General features: G+C 41.4%; 1 protein-coding gene across 6 annotated transcripts in view; it reads left to right on the top strand.

Moving 5' to 3' along the window:
- The window catches only part of ATP11B (ATPase phospholipid transporting 11B (putative)), a 122242-nt gene that overhangs the window by 14473 nt on the left and 91344 nt on the right, over nucleotides 1-16425 (top strand). For all 6 annotated transcript variants that reach the window (XR_013959932.1, XM_080656160.1, XM_080656161.1 and 3 more), the window contains exon 2: nucleotides 11832-11948. Coding sequence is in view for 5 of the 6 variants with exons in the window: in XM_080656160.1 (XP_080512286.1) it covers nucleotides 11832-11948 (117 nt within the window). In the remaining variant the exon portion in view is untranslated. The remainder of the gene's footprint in view (nucleotides 1-11831; nucleotides 11949-16425) is intronic.

Genomic DNA, 16425 nt, shown 5'->3' with positions numbered 1-16425 from the left:
ATCTGTCCAATGCACACTTGGGTTGCTTCCATCTTTTGACTATTGTGAATAATATTACCATGAACATGGGTGTAGAAATATCTGTTCAAGTCTCTACTTTCACTTCTTTTGAGTATATATCCAGAAGTGGAATTGCTGGATCATATGGTCATCTGTTTACTTTTTTGAGGAGCTGTCATACTGTTTCCAGGTGTCTGCACCGCTTTACATTCCATTCAGCAGTGCACAGGGATTCCAACTGCTCCACATCCTTGCCAATACTTGTTTGTTGTTGTTTTTTAAAATAATAGTCATTCTAATGGGTGTACAGTGGTTATCTCATATTTCATCATGGTTTTGATTTGCATTTTCCGAATAAGTTGATTTCTTTGACATATGGAATGAACCCCACCAACTGTAAAGCTATACAAATGGCTTTGATGAGTATAGGATAAGTCTAGGAATACCAGACTAAAAAGTTTCCTATTAGCCTCTCTTTCACTAGTAATGGTAGATTTTTTTAAATAGCTAGCTTATGTTACCTTTAAGAATCTTAAAGTCTGGAGGGCCAGATGGATATACAGACAAGCAATTAAAATTCAGTGTTATAAAATCTAGAATGGGAGTGTATAAAAGGTTTGGTGGGTGTAGTCAATAGCAGATGCCGTCCTTTATTTCTGGAGAAGGGGTGTCAGGTAAAGCTCCACTGAGAAGGAAGTTCTGAAGCTGAAACTTGAAGGATCACTAAGCTTTTGCTGGAGGTATATGTCGGAGTAGGGAATCAAGATCGGGAAGTAACGTAACCTGTCATAGATGAGCTTTCTCTAGTAAAGCACTGGCAGATGATTAAAGAATTTTGGAATTAAAAAGTCACTCTAAATTTTATATCCTGTAACTAGAGAGCTTGTCCTAGTCCATCCCTGCACTAAACCAAAGTTCTTGAAAGCCGAACAATCTGATAGATGACAAACTACTTTAAATCTTAAAATGAAAATTATGTTAACATGAAACAAGTTAAAATTAAATTGTGTTCGAATTAAGGGCATATTTAAGTTATTCTCTATCACCTTACTTTGGTCTGTTAACTGTGTAAAATGATCTTGTCTTTACAATACCTTTACATGGATATATTTTATTTAAATTCTGTTTTCCAGAAAACAGTAATTTACAATTAAGTCTGTACATGTGGTAAAATACATTAAATTATTCCTCCCTAGAAGCATTGTATTTTTGCTAGGCCACTTACATGGACCTGTGGATGTTGGAACATATAGCCAACACAAATCACTTTCATATAAAAGCGTGACCTAAATAAAGCTCCGTCATTTGTTTTAATAATCCTATTCAATTTTTTACTCTGAAGCTTTTTTCATTGTGGTTTGAGTTTTGTTTGTTTTGTTGTTGCTTTTGAAATTTTCTGTTATGGAGGAACTAGATCACGTATAAGAATAAGAGGCACAAATTTACTTTTGATCACTGTGAACTCTAAAGATAATGTTTTCTTAGTTATGTGACAATATTTAATTATAGGACTACTAGAGGCCCAGTGCATGAAATTCATGTATGGGGGGGTGGTGTCCCTCAGCTGGCCTGTACCTTCTTGCAATCCAGGACCCTTTATGTAGGATCCCTAGGCCTGGCCAGCGATCAGGTCCAATTAGGGCTTTCCTTCCCCCGGCTGCCAGCAGCTGGCCCCACCCCCACCACTGCTTGCCATCTGTGCGGCACTGTCCCCCCTCCCCCGGCACCAGTCACTTCCCTCTGTGGGCAACAGGCCATGGGGTGCGATCACTTGGCTGGCCTGGGCCTCCCTCTTTGGGGCGATCGATTGCGGATCCCCCCCATCGGTTGCCCCGCAGAGGGTGGCCTGGGCCTTCCTCTGCAGGGCGATCATGAAGCGATGGCCAGGCCCCCTTGGCTGGCCTGGCGCCAGTGCATGTCATAACGTGTTTGTCTGGAAGGTCATCTGGACAGTTGTTCTGCTGTTCAGTTGATTTGCATACTACGCTTTTATTATTATAGTTTTAGTGTCTTCTTAGCTCATATATTTGTAACTAGTGGCCTGGTGCACGAAATTAGTGCACGGAGGGAGGGTTTCCTCAGCCCAGCCTGCACCCTCTCCAATCGGGGACATCCCTCTTGCAATCTGGGACCACTGGCTCCTAACCACTCACCTGCCTGCCTGCCTGATCACCCCTAACTGCCTCTGCCTGCCTGCCTCTAACTGCCCTCCCCTGCCGGCCTGATTTCGCCCCCAACTGCCCTCCCCTGCCGGCCTGATTTCGCCCCCAACTGCCCTCCCCTGCCGACCTGATCTCGCCCCCAACTGCCCTCCCCTGTAGGCCTGGTTGCCCCCAACTACCCTCCCCTGCCGGCCTGGTTGCCCCCAACTGCCCTCTGCAGGCCAATTTAGTTCTGATTGGTCGGTTTCTATGCCAGTCAGCATCAAAATCTCTGCCTTGTAGGCAGCCATTGGTTCCTCACACTTCATCCAGATTTGGTTCTGATTGGTCGGTTTCTATGCCAGTCAGCGTCTCTGGGCCTATCAATGGGGCCTGATCAGAAAGGCGGGGCTGATCAGCAGACCCTGTGGAGGCCTGGAGAGAAATAGAGGCGCGGCTGCTGGCCCAGCCCGGAGAGAAAGAGAGAGGCAAGTGCTGATCAACAGCTGCCACACAGGCTGCAGATCAGACCCTGCTTCTCTTTTCAGGCCTCTCTCCGGGCCTGATTCACAGCTCCCTCAGCAGTCAGTGCTGGGTCACCACACCTGCAGCCGCAGCAGTCAGTGCTGGGTCACCAAAGCAACCCAGTGCTGACTGCAGGACTGACTTATGGTTGGTCGAGCCTCCGGTCGTGACGGACCCTGGGTGTTTATATATTAGGATGCTTGCATTTTTTTTATAAAATCTTTGGGATTTTAAGATAGTGCAGAGGCTGGTATATTTGGTGTCAAAATGTGAAAAACTTTTGATTCATTTTCAAGTACTGCTTCGTGCCAAAAATCAATTTCTAAAAATTATAAAGCTACTTACTGGTTTCGTTTCCCTAGGCCTTAACAATCTGTGGTTATAAAAGGAGCCTATTTCAAATCAGTCCTGTGTGTTGTCAGTTCTTCCCCTAAATCAGCGGTTGTCAGCCGGTGGTCTGTAAACCACTGGTGGTCCATGAGGTCCGAAAGTTTGGCATCCGCTGGTTTAAGGAAACCTTTGGAGCAGCAGTCACCAACTGGTGGTCCACAGGCCACTGGTGGTCCATGAAGTCCGAAAGGTTGGCGACAGCTGCCCTAAAGACCACTGTGAGACTTTTTGTTCAACTTCAAATACTCACTCTTTTTTTTTTTTTTTAGTACCTGTGGCTTTAACATATGCTCACAAATCCAGAAAGAAGAGAAAAGAGGTTTTGAATTTCATACTTTAATTTTAGAGTATGAGAGTTTTTATTTTTAAACAATTTAAAGTTGTGTGCTTCCAAAACCCATTTTGGGTGACTAGAATACCACTAATATATCTTGATTCCTTTGCCTAGGACAAGATGAAATCAGAGGAGAAAGTAGCAGGCAAGCACCAAAGGGTTGAGGGTATAAATGGGTAGTCTGGGATGACTACAGAAAATGTAATATGTGCCAAAGGTTTCTGAACTCAGGTATTAGGGAGTTCAGATTTTACTTCTTTCTCAGTGCCATAAAATTGCTGATAATGCTTGCTAGAAATAGTTTCAAACTACTAGTATACTTGAAGTTCACACGAACAGTAGTTATTCAATTAATTTTAATACCAGATGTGTGGGTGTTGTTTTTTTTTACTTCTGTGAAAGAGAGGTGTTATTGAAACATAAAGATTTTCTTGTGTTATTTTTAAAATGTAAAATATTGAGATGGGGAACTGATTACAAAAGCAGACTTTAGGGTAAGTGGTTTTAAGCTTCTTTACATGAAAACTATGCTTGCTTTTATCAGAAAAAAATCCACTTATATGCAAATTTGCATACACTTTTAGAGATTCAGGTTTCAGAGACCTGAAGGCCATTTTTAGACCCTGCTATAATTCACTTTATTTTTACTTAGTTTGTGAGTAGTGTAATTTGTTGCAGAGAAAATGATGCCAGTGAACTGAATTGGGTTAATTTCCACAAGGGACCTTTAGCTGTACTTATACTACAGTCACAAATACAAATTTAACTATTTTATGTTTGAAAAAGAATATACACACCCACATATATTTGCATGTCCTTGATTATAGCATGATTGGAGATTGTGTGACTTAATCACAAGTGAAAAAACCACACAACTACAAATGCATAAGTGGGTGTTATGGCTTCTTTGGGAATAAGGAAAAACTTATTATTTTCTTGGATTTGTCTTCTTATTTTAAATTACGTTATTTTTGAATATGGTGATGCTAAAAATTCAGTTTAATTTAAAATTGATCTTTTTTGAGCATTTCAATATATCCTCTTAAAATAATTGAGAAAATATCTAAGGAATTCTCAGACTTGAGCATGTGATCATTGATAATTCTAGTCATGAATTAAATGTTGCATATATACATCCTATCTAATAAAAGAGTAATATGCAAATTGACCGTACATCCGCTACACCAACAAGCCACACCCACCAGCCAATCAGGAGTGAGTATGCAAATTAACCTAACCAAGATGGCTGCAGCCATGGAGAGAGCAGGAGGCTTCGGTTTTCCTGGCAATGGAGGAAACCAAGCTTTCCGCCTGCCCTGGCGGGCTCAAGGCTACAAAGTTTCAATTATAGAAGATAAATAAATTCCAGATCCCAGGGCCTCCGCTTGGGTCGCCCGGTGGTGTGGCCAGCCTGCAAACCACCACAGGCCCCTCACCCAGGCCGCCCCATGCCCCAAGGGAACCTCCACCCTGATCCGGGACACCCTTCAGGGAAAACCAGCTGGCCCCCACCCATGCACCAGGCCTCTATCTAACCCTATCTAATAAAAGAATAATATGCAGATTGACTGTCACTCCAACACACAAGATGGCTGCCCCCATGTGGACACAAAATGGCCACCACAAGATGGCCAGTTGGGAGGGACCAGGCCAGCAGGGGAGGGCAGTTAGGGGTGACCAGGCCGGCAGAGGAGGGAAGTTGGGGGCGACCGGGCCTGCAGGGAAGGGCAGTTTGGGGGGACCAGGCCTGCAGGGGAGAGCTGCGGGGGGGACCAGGCCTGCAGGGGAGGGCAGTTAGGAGTGACCAGGCCTGCAGGGGAGGGCAGTTAGGGGCAATCCGGCTGGCAGGGGAGTGGTTAGGGGTGATCAGGCTGGCAGGCAGAAGCAGTTAGGGGCAGTCAGGAAGGCAGGCAGGCGAGCAGTTGGGAGCCAGCAGTCCTGGATTGTGAGAGGGATGTCCGACTGCCCAGTGGGATCAGGCCTTAACGGGCAGTTGGACATCCTTCGAGGGGTCCCTGTTTGGACAAGGTGCAGGCTGGGCTGAGGGACACCCCCTTTCCATGGACAAATTTCGTGCACTGGGCCTCTAGTATGTATATATATGTTTATATGTATTTATTGGGAGGGTCTTCATTTTTTTGTCTCATAACTTTAGATGAACATCATAATTCCAATCTTGGTGGAATTTAGCAAAAAAATATAAAATTCTATATCAGTGGTTCTCAGCCTCAGTTATCTTGACATCCTGTTAAAGATTTGTATATTCTTTTAGACCAGCTGTGGGCAAACTACGGCCCGCGGGCCGGATCCGGCCCGTTCGGCTGTTCTATCCGGCCCACGGAGCCGAAAGAGCGGAGGGTTCTCTTGCTCTCCCCTCCGCTCCTTTACTTTGAATTTATATTAGTTCACACAAACACTCCATCCATGCTTTTGTTCCGGCCCTCCGGTCCAGTTTAAGAACCCATTGTGGCCTTCGAGTCAAAAAGTTTGCCCACCCCTGTTTTAGACCCTCAAATTTACTTTGTTTTTTCTCTTTAACTTATCCCAGAAGCTTGAATGCATGGTTATAACTTAGTGTTATTTAACATGGTTTCAGAGTAGATAGTGAGTGAATGTGCTTCATGCATTTTAATGCTCTAGTTATGTGTATTCTTATAACTTTATGAACTTTATAAGCAAACTTCCTATGAGCCCCCTTTGAAAAATAAAGTCAGAGATTACAGTATTAGAATTCAAGCTAGTTGCTTGTTCATTTATTTATTGAGTTGAAACATACCTTGATTTGCTCAGGTATACAGTATAACAAATCATATAATACTTCATGGCTTAACATACAACTTAAACTCAAATATTTGTTGAATAAATGATGCCATGTACCTTTAAGATGAGCAGTGGCTTCCAACACTGATTTTGAGACCTGCCTTCCCCCCCTCATGAGTTATTACAAGACACAATTGTAACATGTTTAAAAGATAAATAAGATGGATAAACCTTTAACCAGACTCATCAAGAAAAAAAAAAGAGGACCCAAGTAAAATCAGAAATGAAAAAAGAGAAATATAAAGGATTGTAAGAAAATACTATGAACACTATATACCAACAAATTGGACAACCTAAGCAAAATTCCTAGAAAGAGACAATCTTTTAAAACTGAATCAGGAAGAATCAGAAAACCTGAATAGACTGATTACAACTAATGAAATTGAAGTAGTAATCAAAAAACTCTCAGCCAACAAAAGTCCTGGACTAGATGGCTTCATAGGCGAATTTTACCAAACATTCAAAGAACTAACACGTATCCTTCTCATACTATTCCAAAAAATCCAAGAGGAGAGAAGACTTCCAAGCTCTTTTTACGAGCGCAGCATAATTCTAATTCCAAAACTAGAAAAAGATACTACAAAGAAAATTAATTAGTGGCCAATATCCCTGATGAACATAGATGCTAAAATCCTCAACAAAGTATTAACAAATGTGTGGATCCAGCACACATTTAAAAGATTATATACCATGATCAGGTGGGATTTATTCTGGGATGCTGGGTTGGTACAGTATTCGCGAATCAGTACATGTGATACATCAGATAAACAATATGAAAAATAAAAATCACATGATTATGTGAGTAGATGCAGAAAAAGCATAAAATCAGCACCCATTTATGATAAAAACTCTCAGCACACTAGGAAAAGAGGGATCTTACCTTAACATACCAAAAGCCATATATGAAAAACTAACATCACACTCAATGGGCAAAAACCAAAAGTGTTTCCCTTAAGATGAGGAATAAGATGGGGATGTCTGCTTTCACCACTCTTATTCAACATAGTACTGGAAGTCCTAGCCACAGCATCAGACAAGAAGAAATAAAAAGTATCCAAATTTGAAAGGAGGAAGTAAAACTGTCATTATTCGCAGGTGACATGATATTGTACATTAGATAACCCAAAAGCCTCACATTTATTAGACTACTAAATCTAATAAATGAATTCTGCAAAGTAGCAGGATACAAAGTTAATATTTAAAAATTAGTGGCATTTTAGCAATAAGGAACTAACATAAAAAGAAATTAAGAAAGCAATCCCAATTGCAGTTTTTAAATGTACCTAGGAATAAATTTAATCAAGGAGGTAAAAGACCTATACTTGGAAAATTATAGGAAATTAAAGAAATTGAGGAAGATACAAATAAGTGGAAGCATATACCATGTTTATGGATTGGAAGAATTAACATAATTAAAATGTCCATACTGTCCAAAGCAATCTATAGACTCAGTGCAATTCCTATTAAAATACCAGTGGCCTATTTCACAGGTCTAGAACAAATATTCCAATAATTAATATGGACCCCAAAAAGACCCTGAATAGCCTCAGCAATCTTGAGAAAGACCAAAGTTCGAGGTATCAAACTATATTGCGATGCCATTGTAATCAAAACAACCTGGTACTGGCATAAGACCAGGCACAGAGATCAATGGAACAGAACAGAGAGCCCAGAAATCAACACATGCCTTTATGGTCAATTAATCCTATCTAATAAAAGAGTAATATGCAAATTAACCATCACTCTTCCACGCCCACCAGCCAATCAGGAGCAAATATGCAAATAAACCCAACCAAGATGGCTCCCGCCACAGAGAGCAGGAGGGAGGCTTGGGTTTCCCTGGCAATGGAGAAAGCCAAGCTTTCCTCCTGCCCTTGCCGGCCTAGGCCTCCACTCAAGGCTACAAAGTTTCAAAGATGAAAGATACATAAATCCAAAGAGAAGTGGCGGCAGTGATGGAGCTGGAAAGAGCAGGAGGCTAGGGTTGCCCCCGGTGATGGAGGAAGCCAAGCTTTCCTCACACCCTGGTGGGCCCAGGCCTCCGCTTAAGGCTACAAAGTTTCAATTATAGAAGATACATAAATCCCCCCCAAAATGGCTGCCGCCACAGAGCAAGCAGAAGGCTTTGCTCCGCTCCAGGCTATAAAGTTTCAATTGTAGAAGATAAATAAACCCCAGATACCAGGGCCTCTGCTTGGGTCACCAGGGGGCATGGCCAGCCTGCTAACCACCACAGGCCCCTCACCCAGGCCGCCCCATGCCCCAAGGGAACCCCCACCCTGATCCGGGACACCCTTCAGGGCAAACCAGCCCCCCCCCACCCGTGCACCAGGCCTCTATCCTATCTAATAAAAGAGTAATATGCAGATTGACCATTACTCCAACACACAAGATGGCTGCCCCCATGTGGACACAAGATGACCACCATAAGATGGCCAGCAAGGGAGGGCAGTTGGGAGGGTCCAGGCCTGCAAGGGAGGGCAGTTGTGGGCAATCAGGCCCTCAGGGGAGGGCAGTTGGGAGGGACCAGGCCTGCAAGGGAGGGCAGTTGGGAGCAATCAAGCCTGAAGGGGAGGGCAGTTAGGGGTGACCAAGCTGGCAGAGGAGGGACGTTGGGGGCGACCGGGCCTGCAGGGAAGGGCAGTTGGGAGGGACTCAGGCCTGCAGGGGAGAGCAGTTAGGGGCAATCCGGCTGGCAGGGGAGCAGTTAGGCATCAATCAGGCTGGCAGGGGAGTGGTTAGGGGGTGATCAGGCTGGCAGGCAAAAGCGGTTAGGGGCAATCCGGAAGGCAGGCAGGCAAGCAGTTGGGAGCCAGCAGTCCTGGATTGTGAGAGGGATGTCCAACTGCCCGTTCGGACATCCCTCTCACAATGGACAGTCGGACATCCCTCGAGGGGTCCCAGGTTGGAGAGAGTGTAGGCTGGGCTGAGGGACACCCCCCTCCCCCGTGCACGAATTTCGTGCACTGGGCCTCTAGTATTTGGTAAAGAAGGCAAGAGCATACAGTGGGGTAAAGACAGTCTTTTCAATAAATGGTGTTGAGGACATTGGGTAGGTATATGCAAAAAAATGAAACTAGACTACCAACTTACACCATATATAAGAATAAACTCAAAATGTATTAAAGATTTAAATGTAAGTTGTGAAACCATAAAAGTCCTACAAGAAAACAAACGAATGGGACTACAAACTACAAAGCTTTTGCACAGAAAAGACCAATAGAATGAAAAGGCAAGCCACTGAAAGGGAGGACATATTTGCTGATATATCTGATAAGTTAATTTCCAAAATATATTAAGAACTTTTACCACTCAATACCAAAAAAACAATCCAATAAAAAGTGGGCAACAGACCTAAATAGACAGTTCTCCAAAGAGGACATACCGATGACCAATAGATATATGAAGAAATGCTCAACATCACATCGTTGGAGAATGGCTTGCATCAATGAATTAACAAACAACAAGTGCTGGCGAGTATGTGGAGAAAAGGAACCCTTGTGCACTTTTGGTGGGATTGCACACTGGTGCCACCACTGTGGAAAGCAGTATGGAGTTGCCTCAAACAATTAAAAATGGAACTGCCTTTGGCCCAGTAATCCCACATGTGGTAATATCCTAAGAATCTTGAAACACTAATTTGAAAGAATATATGCACCCCTATGTTCATGGCAGCATTATTTACAATAGCCAAGATTTGGAGGCAGCATAAGTGTCCATCAGTAGATGAGTGGATAAGCAAGCTGTAGTATATTTACATAATGGAATACTCAGCCATGAAAAAAAAAGATATTTTTTGACAGCATGGATGGATCTGGAGATTATTATGATAAGTGAAATAAGCCAGAGAAAGAAAAATACCATATGATTTCATTTATATGTGGAAACTAATGAACAGAATAAACTAATGTACAAAATAGAAATGGAGGCATGGATACATGGAACAAACAGTTGTCCGAGGAGTGGAGGGAGGGGAGACTGGATGAAAGAAGGTAAAGAGATTAGCCAAAAGATATATAAACATAACACATAGACACAGATAACAATGTGGTGATAGCCAGAGGGAAGAGGGGACAGGGGCTAGGTGGAGGTGAGCAAAGGGAGAGGAAATGGGGACATCTGTAATAGTGTCAACAATAATAATGTTAAAAAATGAAAAAAATAAATATGCATGCCACATTTTCTCCTTGAAGAAACTGATTTTGAAATTGGACACAAAATGGCACCTTCAGATCCACAAGATGAGGCCATCTCTATAAAATTTAACTTCATGTTTTTGTGTGTGTGTGTGTGTTTATGGAGCATACAAATGCATTTAATTCATAGTCCTGTACTAGCTGTTTCTAAGATAACAAAATAAATTTAAAAAATCAGAATAACAGCAGTTGAAAATTATATATTGTACTGTTAATATTCTTATGTACTAAATAAAATACCAGTTTAGGTAATATGGGAATTTCCACTATTTGTGTGTCTGTGCTTAATGGAAATTTTACAGGGATCCTAAGCATTGAATGGCAGCCACATTACTTAGTAGATTATAAAATTAGAGTCCTTAATATCTGAAAATGGATTATTCTAGTTTATGAATATCAAATTTAATTGACTTTCTAATTTAGTAGTACTAGTAAATAACCCTTGACCACCATGGGAAAAAAAAAAAGAAAGAAAATTCTAAGAAATTCCAAATCATTGTCTATTAGAACCAAAAAAAGGTTTTGGCATTTGGTGATTGCTTTTAGCTTGTCAAGGGGATCCAGAGATTTACCAGGGAAAAAGTACGGCACTATAGGAATTAAGTATTAGTATTCTTATCAGTACAAACTTTTCCAGTAGAGATCATTATTAAATGTACCTTGAGCTATGGTCGTTTAAATTTGAGGCCAGAATTATAACATAACCATATTTCAGGGAGTCAGTTGATAATTTAACTAGCACAAGGAGATGATTGTATGAAATGAGCCTGGCAAGACCTAATGCATTCTAAATCCTCTGGAAACAAAGTTCTTTCAAATCACGGTGATCTGAGTGTAGAATAAATAAAATATAAATCTTTTTCGTCACATGTGGTAGGTGCTAACTAGGTCCTAGCTACTCTTCTATGATATTTTTTTCTTGTGATAGCATTTCTGATAGTACGGACTGGTTTTCATTACCAGAGCTGTTACCCGGTTATTTTATATCTGAATAAAATGTTCCTGTTTACCTGTGAAAGAAAAAAAATATGTGGCTTAACTCTGCTAATAAAGAAATAGAGTCTAGCCGAAACCGGTTTGGCTCAGTGGATAGAGCGTCGGCCTGCGGACTGAAGGGTCCTGGGTTCGATTCCGGTCAAGGGCATGTACCTGGGTTGCGGGCACATCCTCAGTGGGAGGTGTGCAGGAGGCAGCTGATCGATGTTTCTCTCTCATCGATGTTTCTAGCTTTCTATCCCTCTCCCTTCCTCTCTGTAAAATATCAATAAAATATATTTAAAAAAAAAAAAAAGAAAGAAATAGAGTCTATACTGTATGTAATTCAAGGCCAGTAATATGTGTAATCTGAGCAGTTAAAACCAAATGTAAAGAATCATAACAACTAATCTTATTGACCATTATTACTTTTTCTTTGCTTTTTCTTAGGGTTTTGACCCACCACATCAAAGTGACACAAGAACTATTTACATAGCCAACAGGTTTCCTCAGAATGGCCTTTACACACCTCAGAAATTTATAGATAACCGGATCATTTCATCTAAGGTAAGAACTAACACTACTATTAAAATTATATATATGTATCACTTTATTTTGTACATTTATTACCTTAAAAATTCAAGGAAATAGTTGGTAGATTTATCTTAACTAAAATTGTGAACTGTAAAATAAAAGGAGTTGCCAACTGTTAATAGCACGTAGCCAACATACTAAAAATTATCTTTAGTTGCAATTAAACTAAGAAACTAATATTTATACTAAGTGCCAGGCACTGTACTAGGTACTTCTCATATCATTTAACCCTAACAGCAACTCTGAGATAGCTTTAGAAAGTGTTACACTCATTTTGTACCAGTTTCATAACTGGACTTGATGGGAAATAATTTACTGAGGGTTGCACACTAGTAAGTGATGAGATTGGAGTTTGACCTCAGTTCTGTGCAACTTTAAAAAGACTGACTTCCAATTTTATCCTCTTCTCTAAACATGTTATAGTATCAAATACTGCTTCATTCTTACATATTCTTCCATGTTTTATTTTTAAAAATCTCTTAGTTTATTTTGAAAGTGACGATTATAGTGTAATACTGTCCAATAAACTTCTCTCATGATGGAAATGTTTTCCACAGTAATATGATAGCCATTAGCCACCTAGGGCTATTTATGCCTTGAAATGTGGCTAATGCAACTGAAGAACTTAATTTATTTTCAGTTAAATGTCAATAGCCACACACATCTAGTGGTTTATTGGACAGTGCATTTACAGAGTATGTGAATCAAAGAGACTAAGGGTAACGTTCTTAGATCATACGTATTGCTTAATAGACCACCTTAAGAAGCATTTTTGTGTTACTCCTTCCCTTTCCTCCAGAGTGACAAACAATTTTCTCTCTAATACTGATCTGGTCTTTCTCAAGGATAATGTCTCAGGACAATATCCTTGGGAAAGATGAGGTTCCTTTGCTCTATTCACATTATTTGCATATGCTACACACCATTAGTGACCAATCTCATCAGTAGTTCTAAAACAGCAGAAAGGGGAAATACAGGAGTAATAGAGGAGCTCTAAATTAATGACACAGTTCTTAGTAAATTATTCAAGAAGTAAAAGTCTTGAAAATTTTAAGGTTTTTTTAAAAAACCTTTGGATATAATTTGTGTACAGTAAATTCAACAATTTAAGGGTACAGTTAAATGAGTTTTTACAAATGGATAAGATCATGTGACCACCACCACCATCAAGATGTAGAATATAGTCACCACTCTAAAAATTAGCAGCCAGTCCCCCTTCTTCTCACTTCTAACACTAGCAACCACTGATCTACTTTCTGTAACTATAGTTTTGTCTTTTCTGGAATTTCATATAAATACAGTCATACGGTATGAGTCTATATTGTGTCTGACTTCTTTTCACTTAACATAATACTCTTGAAACTCATCTTTGTTGTTGTTGCAAGTATCAGTACCAGTAGTTGATTCCTTTTTAGTGCATGGTTTAACTGTGTTCTGAATTTGGGTCATTTTTCTTTTGTGGTTCTTTCACTACCAGTATTTTCCCCTTACATTTTCAGCTACTTTCCCAGCCCTGAACTCTAATCTCTGTCATATTTTATTGATAAGGGTTTAGTTTTCCCTTGTTTTGCTGCCATAGCTGTGAGTTTGGATAGTGTCTCCAGACTAAGAAGCCATAGCTGACAATTCATACTCCTTCTAATTGCAATTTAAAAAAAATTAAACTCCAGTTTCTATTTATATTTTGGATATTTCCCAGAATTTTCAATAATTTTTTAAAATCTAGTTTTTGTAATTTTTATCTGCTAGGAGTTCACAGGACCACTGAACTCCTGCGACAGTACTGAAACCTATGTGTCCTGGAGAAGTTGGGATTAAGTATCTGTTTATGACTGTTTTCATATGAGGTAGTATTAGGTTTAATGTTTTGACCACAGTTTCAAAAATGTAGATATTGATATAAGTACTGCCCTTTTTTGTAGCACACATGAGAACTCTCTCATTGCTCCCTTATTACTTCCTTATTCTACTACTGTTTTCTTAAACTACTTCCAAACCAGATTACCTGCTATTTTATAGTCATATTGAACTTCCCTACCACTGTGCCTTTGCTATGATTTCATGTTGATAACCACGATCTTTAAAATATAGACTTTATGTTTTTGCAGAGTTTGTAGATTGCATATTTTTGTAGAAATGTAGAATCCATGTTTTTTACCACAATTTCAAGAATGCATATATGTGTGTGTGTGTGTGTGTGTGTGTGTGTGTGTGTGTGTGTGTGTACATATATATATATATACATATATATATATTAGAGGCCCGATGCACAAAATTTGTGCAAGAGTAGGCCTTCCTCCCCCCGGCTGCCAGCACTCACTTCCCTCTGGCACCTGGGAACCTGGCTTCCCTCTGGCTGCTGGCACCCAGGATCCAGGCTTACCTCTGGCCACCAGCAGGCACCCAAGACCCGGGTTTCCCTCTGGCCGCTTCCCTCTGGCTGCTGGCAGGCACCTGCGACCCAGGCTTCCCTTGCAGCCCTGGCTTCGTCCAGAAGGTCTTCCGGAAGGACATCTGGTCTAATTAGCGTATTACACTTTTATTATTATAGATATACTAGAGGCCTGGTGCACGAAATTCGTGCACTGGGACGGGGTGTCCCTCAGCCCAACCTGTACCCTCTCCAATCTGGGACGCCTCGGGGGATGTCCGACAGCCTGTTTAGGCCCGATCCCACAGACATCCTTTTCACAATCCGGGACTGCTGGCTCCCAACTGCTCGCCTGCCTGCCTGATTGCCCCTAACTGCTTCTGCCTGCCAGCCTGATCACCCCCTAACCACTCCCCTGCCAGCCTGATCGATGCCTAACTGCTCCCCTGCTGACTGGATGGTCCCCAACTGCCTTCCCTGACAACCCGGTCACCCCCAAATGCCCTCCCCTGTATATTCCCTCTTTATTAGATAGGGTTTTTTCTTTAACATATTGTACTGCCCTAACTGGTTTGGCTCAGTGGATGGAGCGTCGGCCTGCAGACTCAAGGGTCCCAAGTTCGATTCCGGTGAAGGGCATGTACCTTGGTTGGGGGCATGTACCCAGTGGGGAGTGTGCAGGAGGCAGCTGATCGATGTCTCTCTCATAGATGTTTCTAGCTCTCTATCCCTTTCCCTTCCTTTCTGTAAAAAATCAATAAAATATATTTTTTAAAAAAATAAACTTTTAAGATTCCTCCATATCTGCCTGGCTGGTGTGACTCAGTGGTTGAGATCCCAGGCTGCCGCCGCTGGGAGGGGATCGCTCCATGGGGGTGCGCGCCCCTCCCAGGCTGAGACTCCAGCCCAGGCTTCCGCCGCTGGGAGGGGATCGCTCCGGGGGGTGCACACCCCTCCCAGGCTGAGACCCCAGCCCAGACTGCCCCCGCTGGGAGGGGATCGCGCCATGGGGGTGCGCGCCCCTCTCCAGGCTGAGACCCCAGGCTTCTCCTGGGAGGGGATCTCTCCGTGGGGGTGCGGGCGCCTCCCAGGCTGAGACCCCAAGCTGCAGGTTTGAGTGTGTGGGATCACTCCGTGGGGAGTGAATTTGTTTTTGTTTTTTATAAAGGGTCAGGAGGGCCTCTGGGCAGCATTCCGCCAGGCTGCTTACTCTGCCGGCTCTCAGCGGCAGCCCTACCTGAGACTGGAGGACTCCGGTGGGGCTGAGAAGACTGGGCGCTACCATCTTGTGGCTATGGGCACCGCCATTTTGTCGTGGAGTGATAATTAATTTGCATATTACTTTTATTAGGATATGTATATAGTCAAATTTTTTTCTGACCATAAATGAGGCTGGCTTCTATTACTCCTTTTTTACTACCTTTTTAGTGTACTATTGTTCCCTTAAACTCTTCCAGAGTGCATTATCTTTTATCCCACAAAGCCATAATGAACTTTCCTCCTCTTTGCCTTTGTTCATACTGTCCTTCCTTCCCGAAATGTTCTCCCTCTATTTGCTCTCTATTTTCAGTCTGTGAATTTCCTCTCTTAAAGCCCATGTCAAATATGATCTCCGTTATTAAATTTTCCTTTCTAACTGCTTTTTCCTTTCAATTCTTTGTATATCTCTTCATTTTTTTAATCTTCAAATGCAGCTATTGATATTTTGTTTTTAGTCCCCTTTATTTAATATTGAATTTATCATTGTTCCTCTTACAGTGCAAGTATCTTGCATGTTATAGATGCATGATATGTTTTGGTTTAATTTAATTTACCATAGTGACTACCTTATTTTAAATTTAAACTTCTTTGCAAAAGATTTAATTTTATATCTTTCTTTTGTTCTCTTACTAATGTCAGACCTTACAAAGGAAAAAAAGTCAATTATACAGTAATATATAACTGCAGAGAAGTTATATTTCTAATTCATATTTCTTGTCCATTATTAATAACAATTTGCAATTTTTAAAGCATGATAAATCATTAGTTTTTTCAGAATATTTTCATATTGTTTAATATTATTTTACCAGTGTCCCTCTT

This window comes from Plecotus auritus (assembly GCF_963455305.1).
Source record: "Plecotus auritus genome assembly, chromosome: 2".
In the NCBI taxonomy this organism is placed as follows: domain Eukaryota; kingdom Metazoa; phylum Chordata; class Mammalia; order Chiroptera; family Vespertilionidae; genus Plecotus; species Plecotus auritus.
Note: the sequence above shows the minus strand (reverse complement) of the source record. Positions and strands in the feature narration are given on the sequence as shown.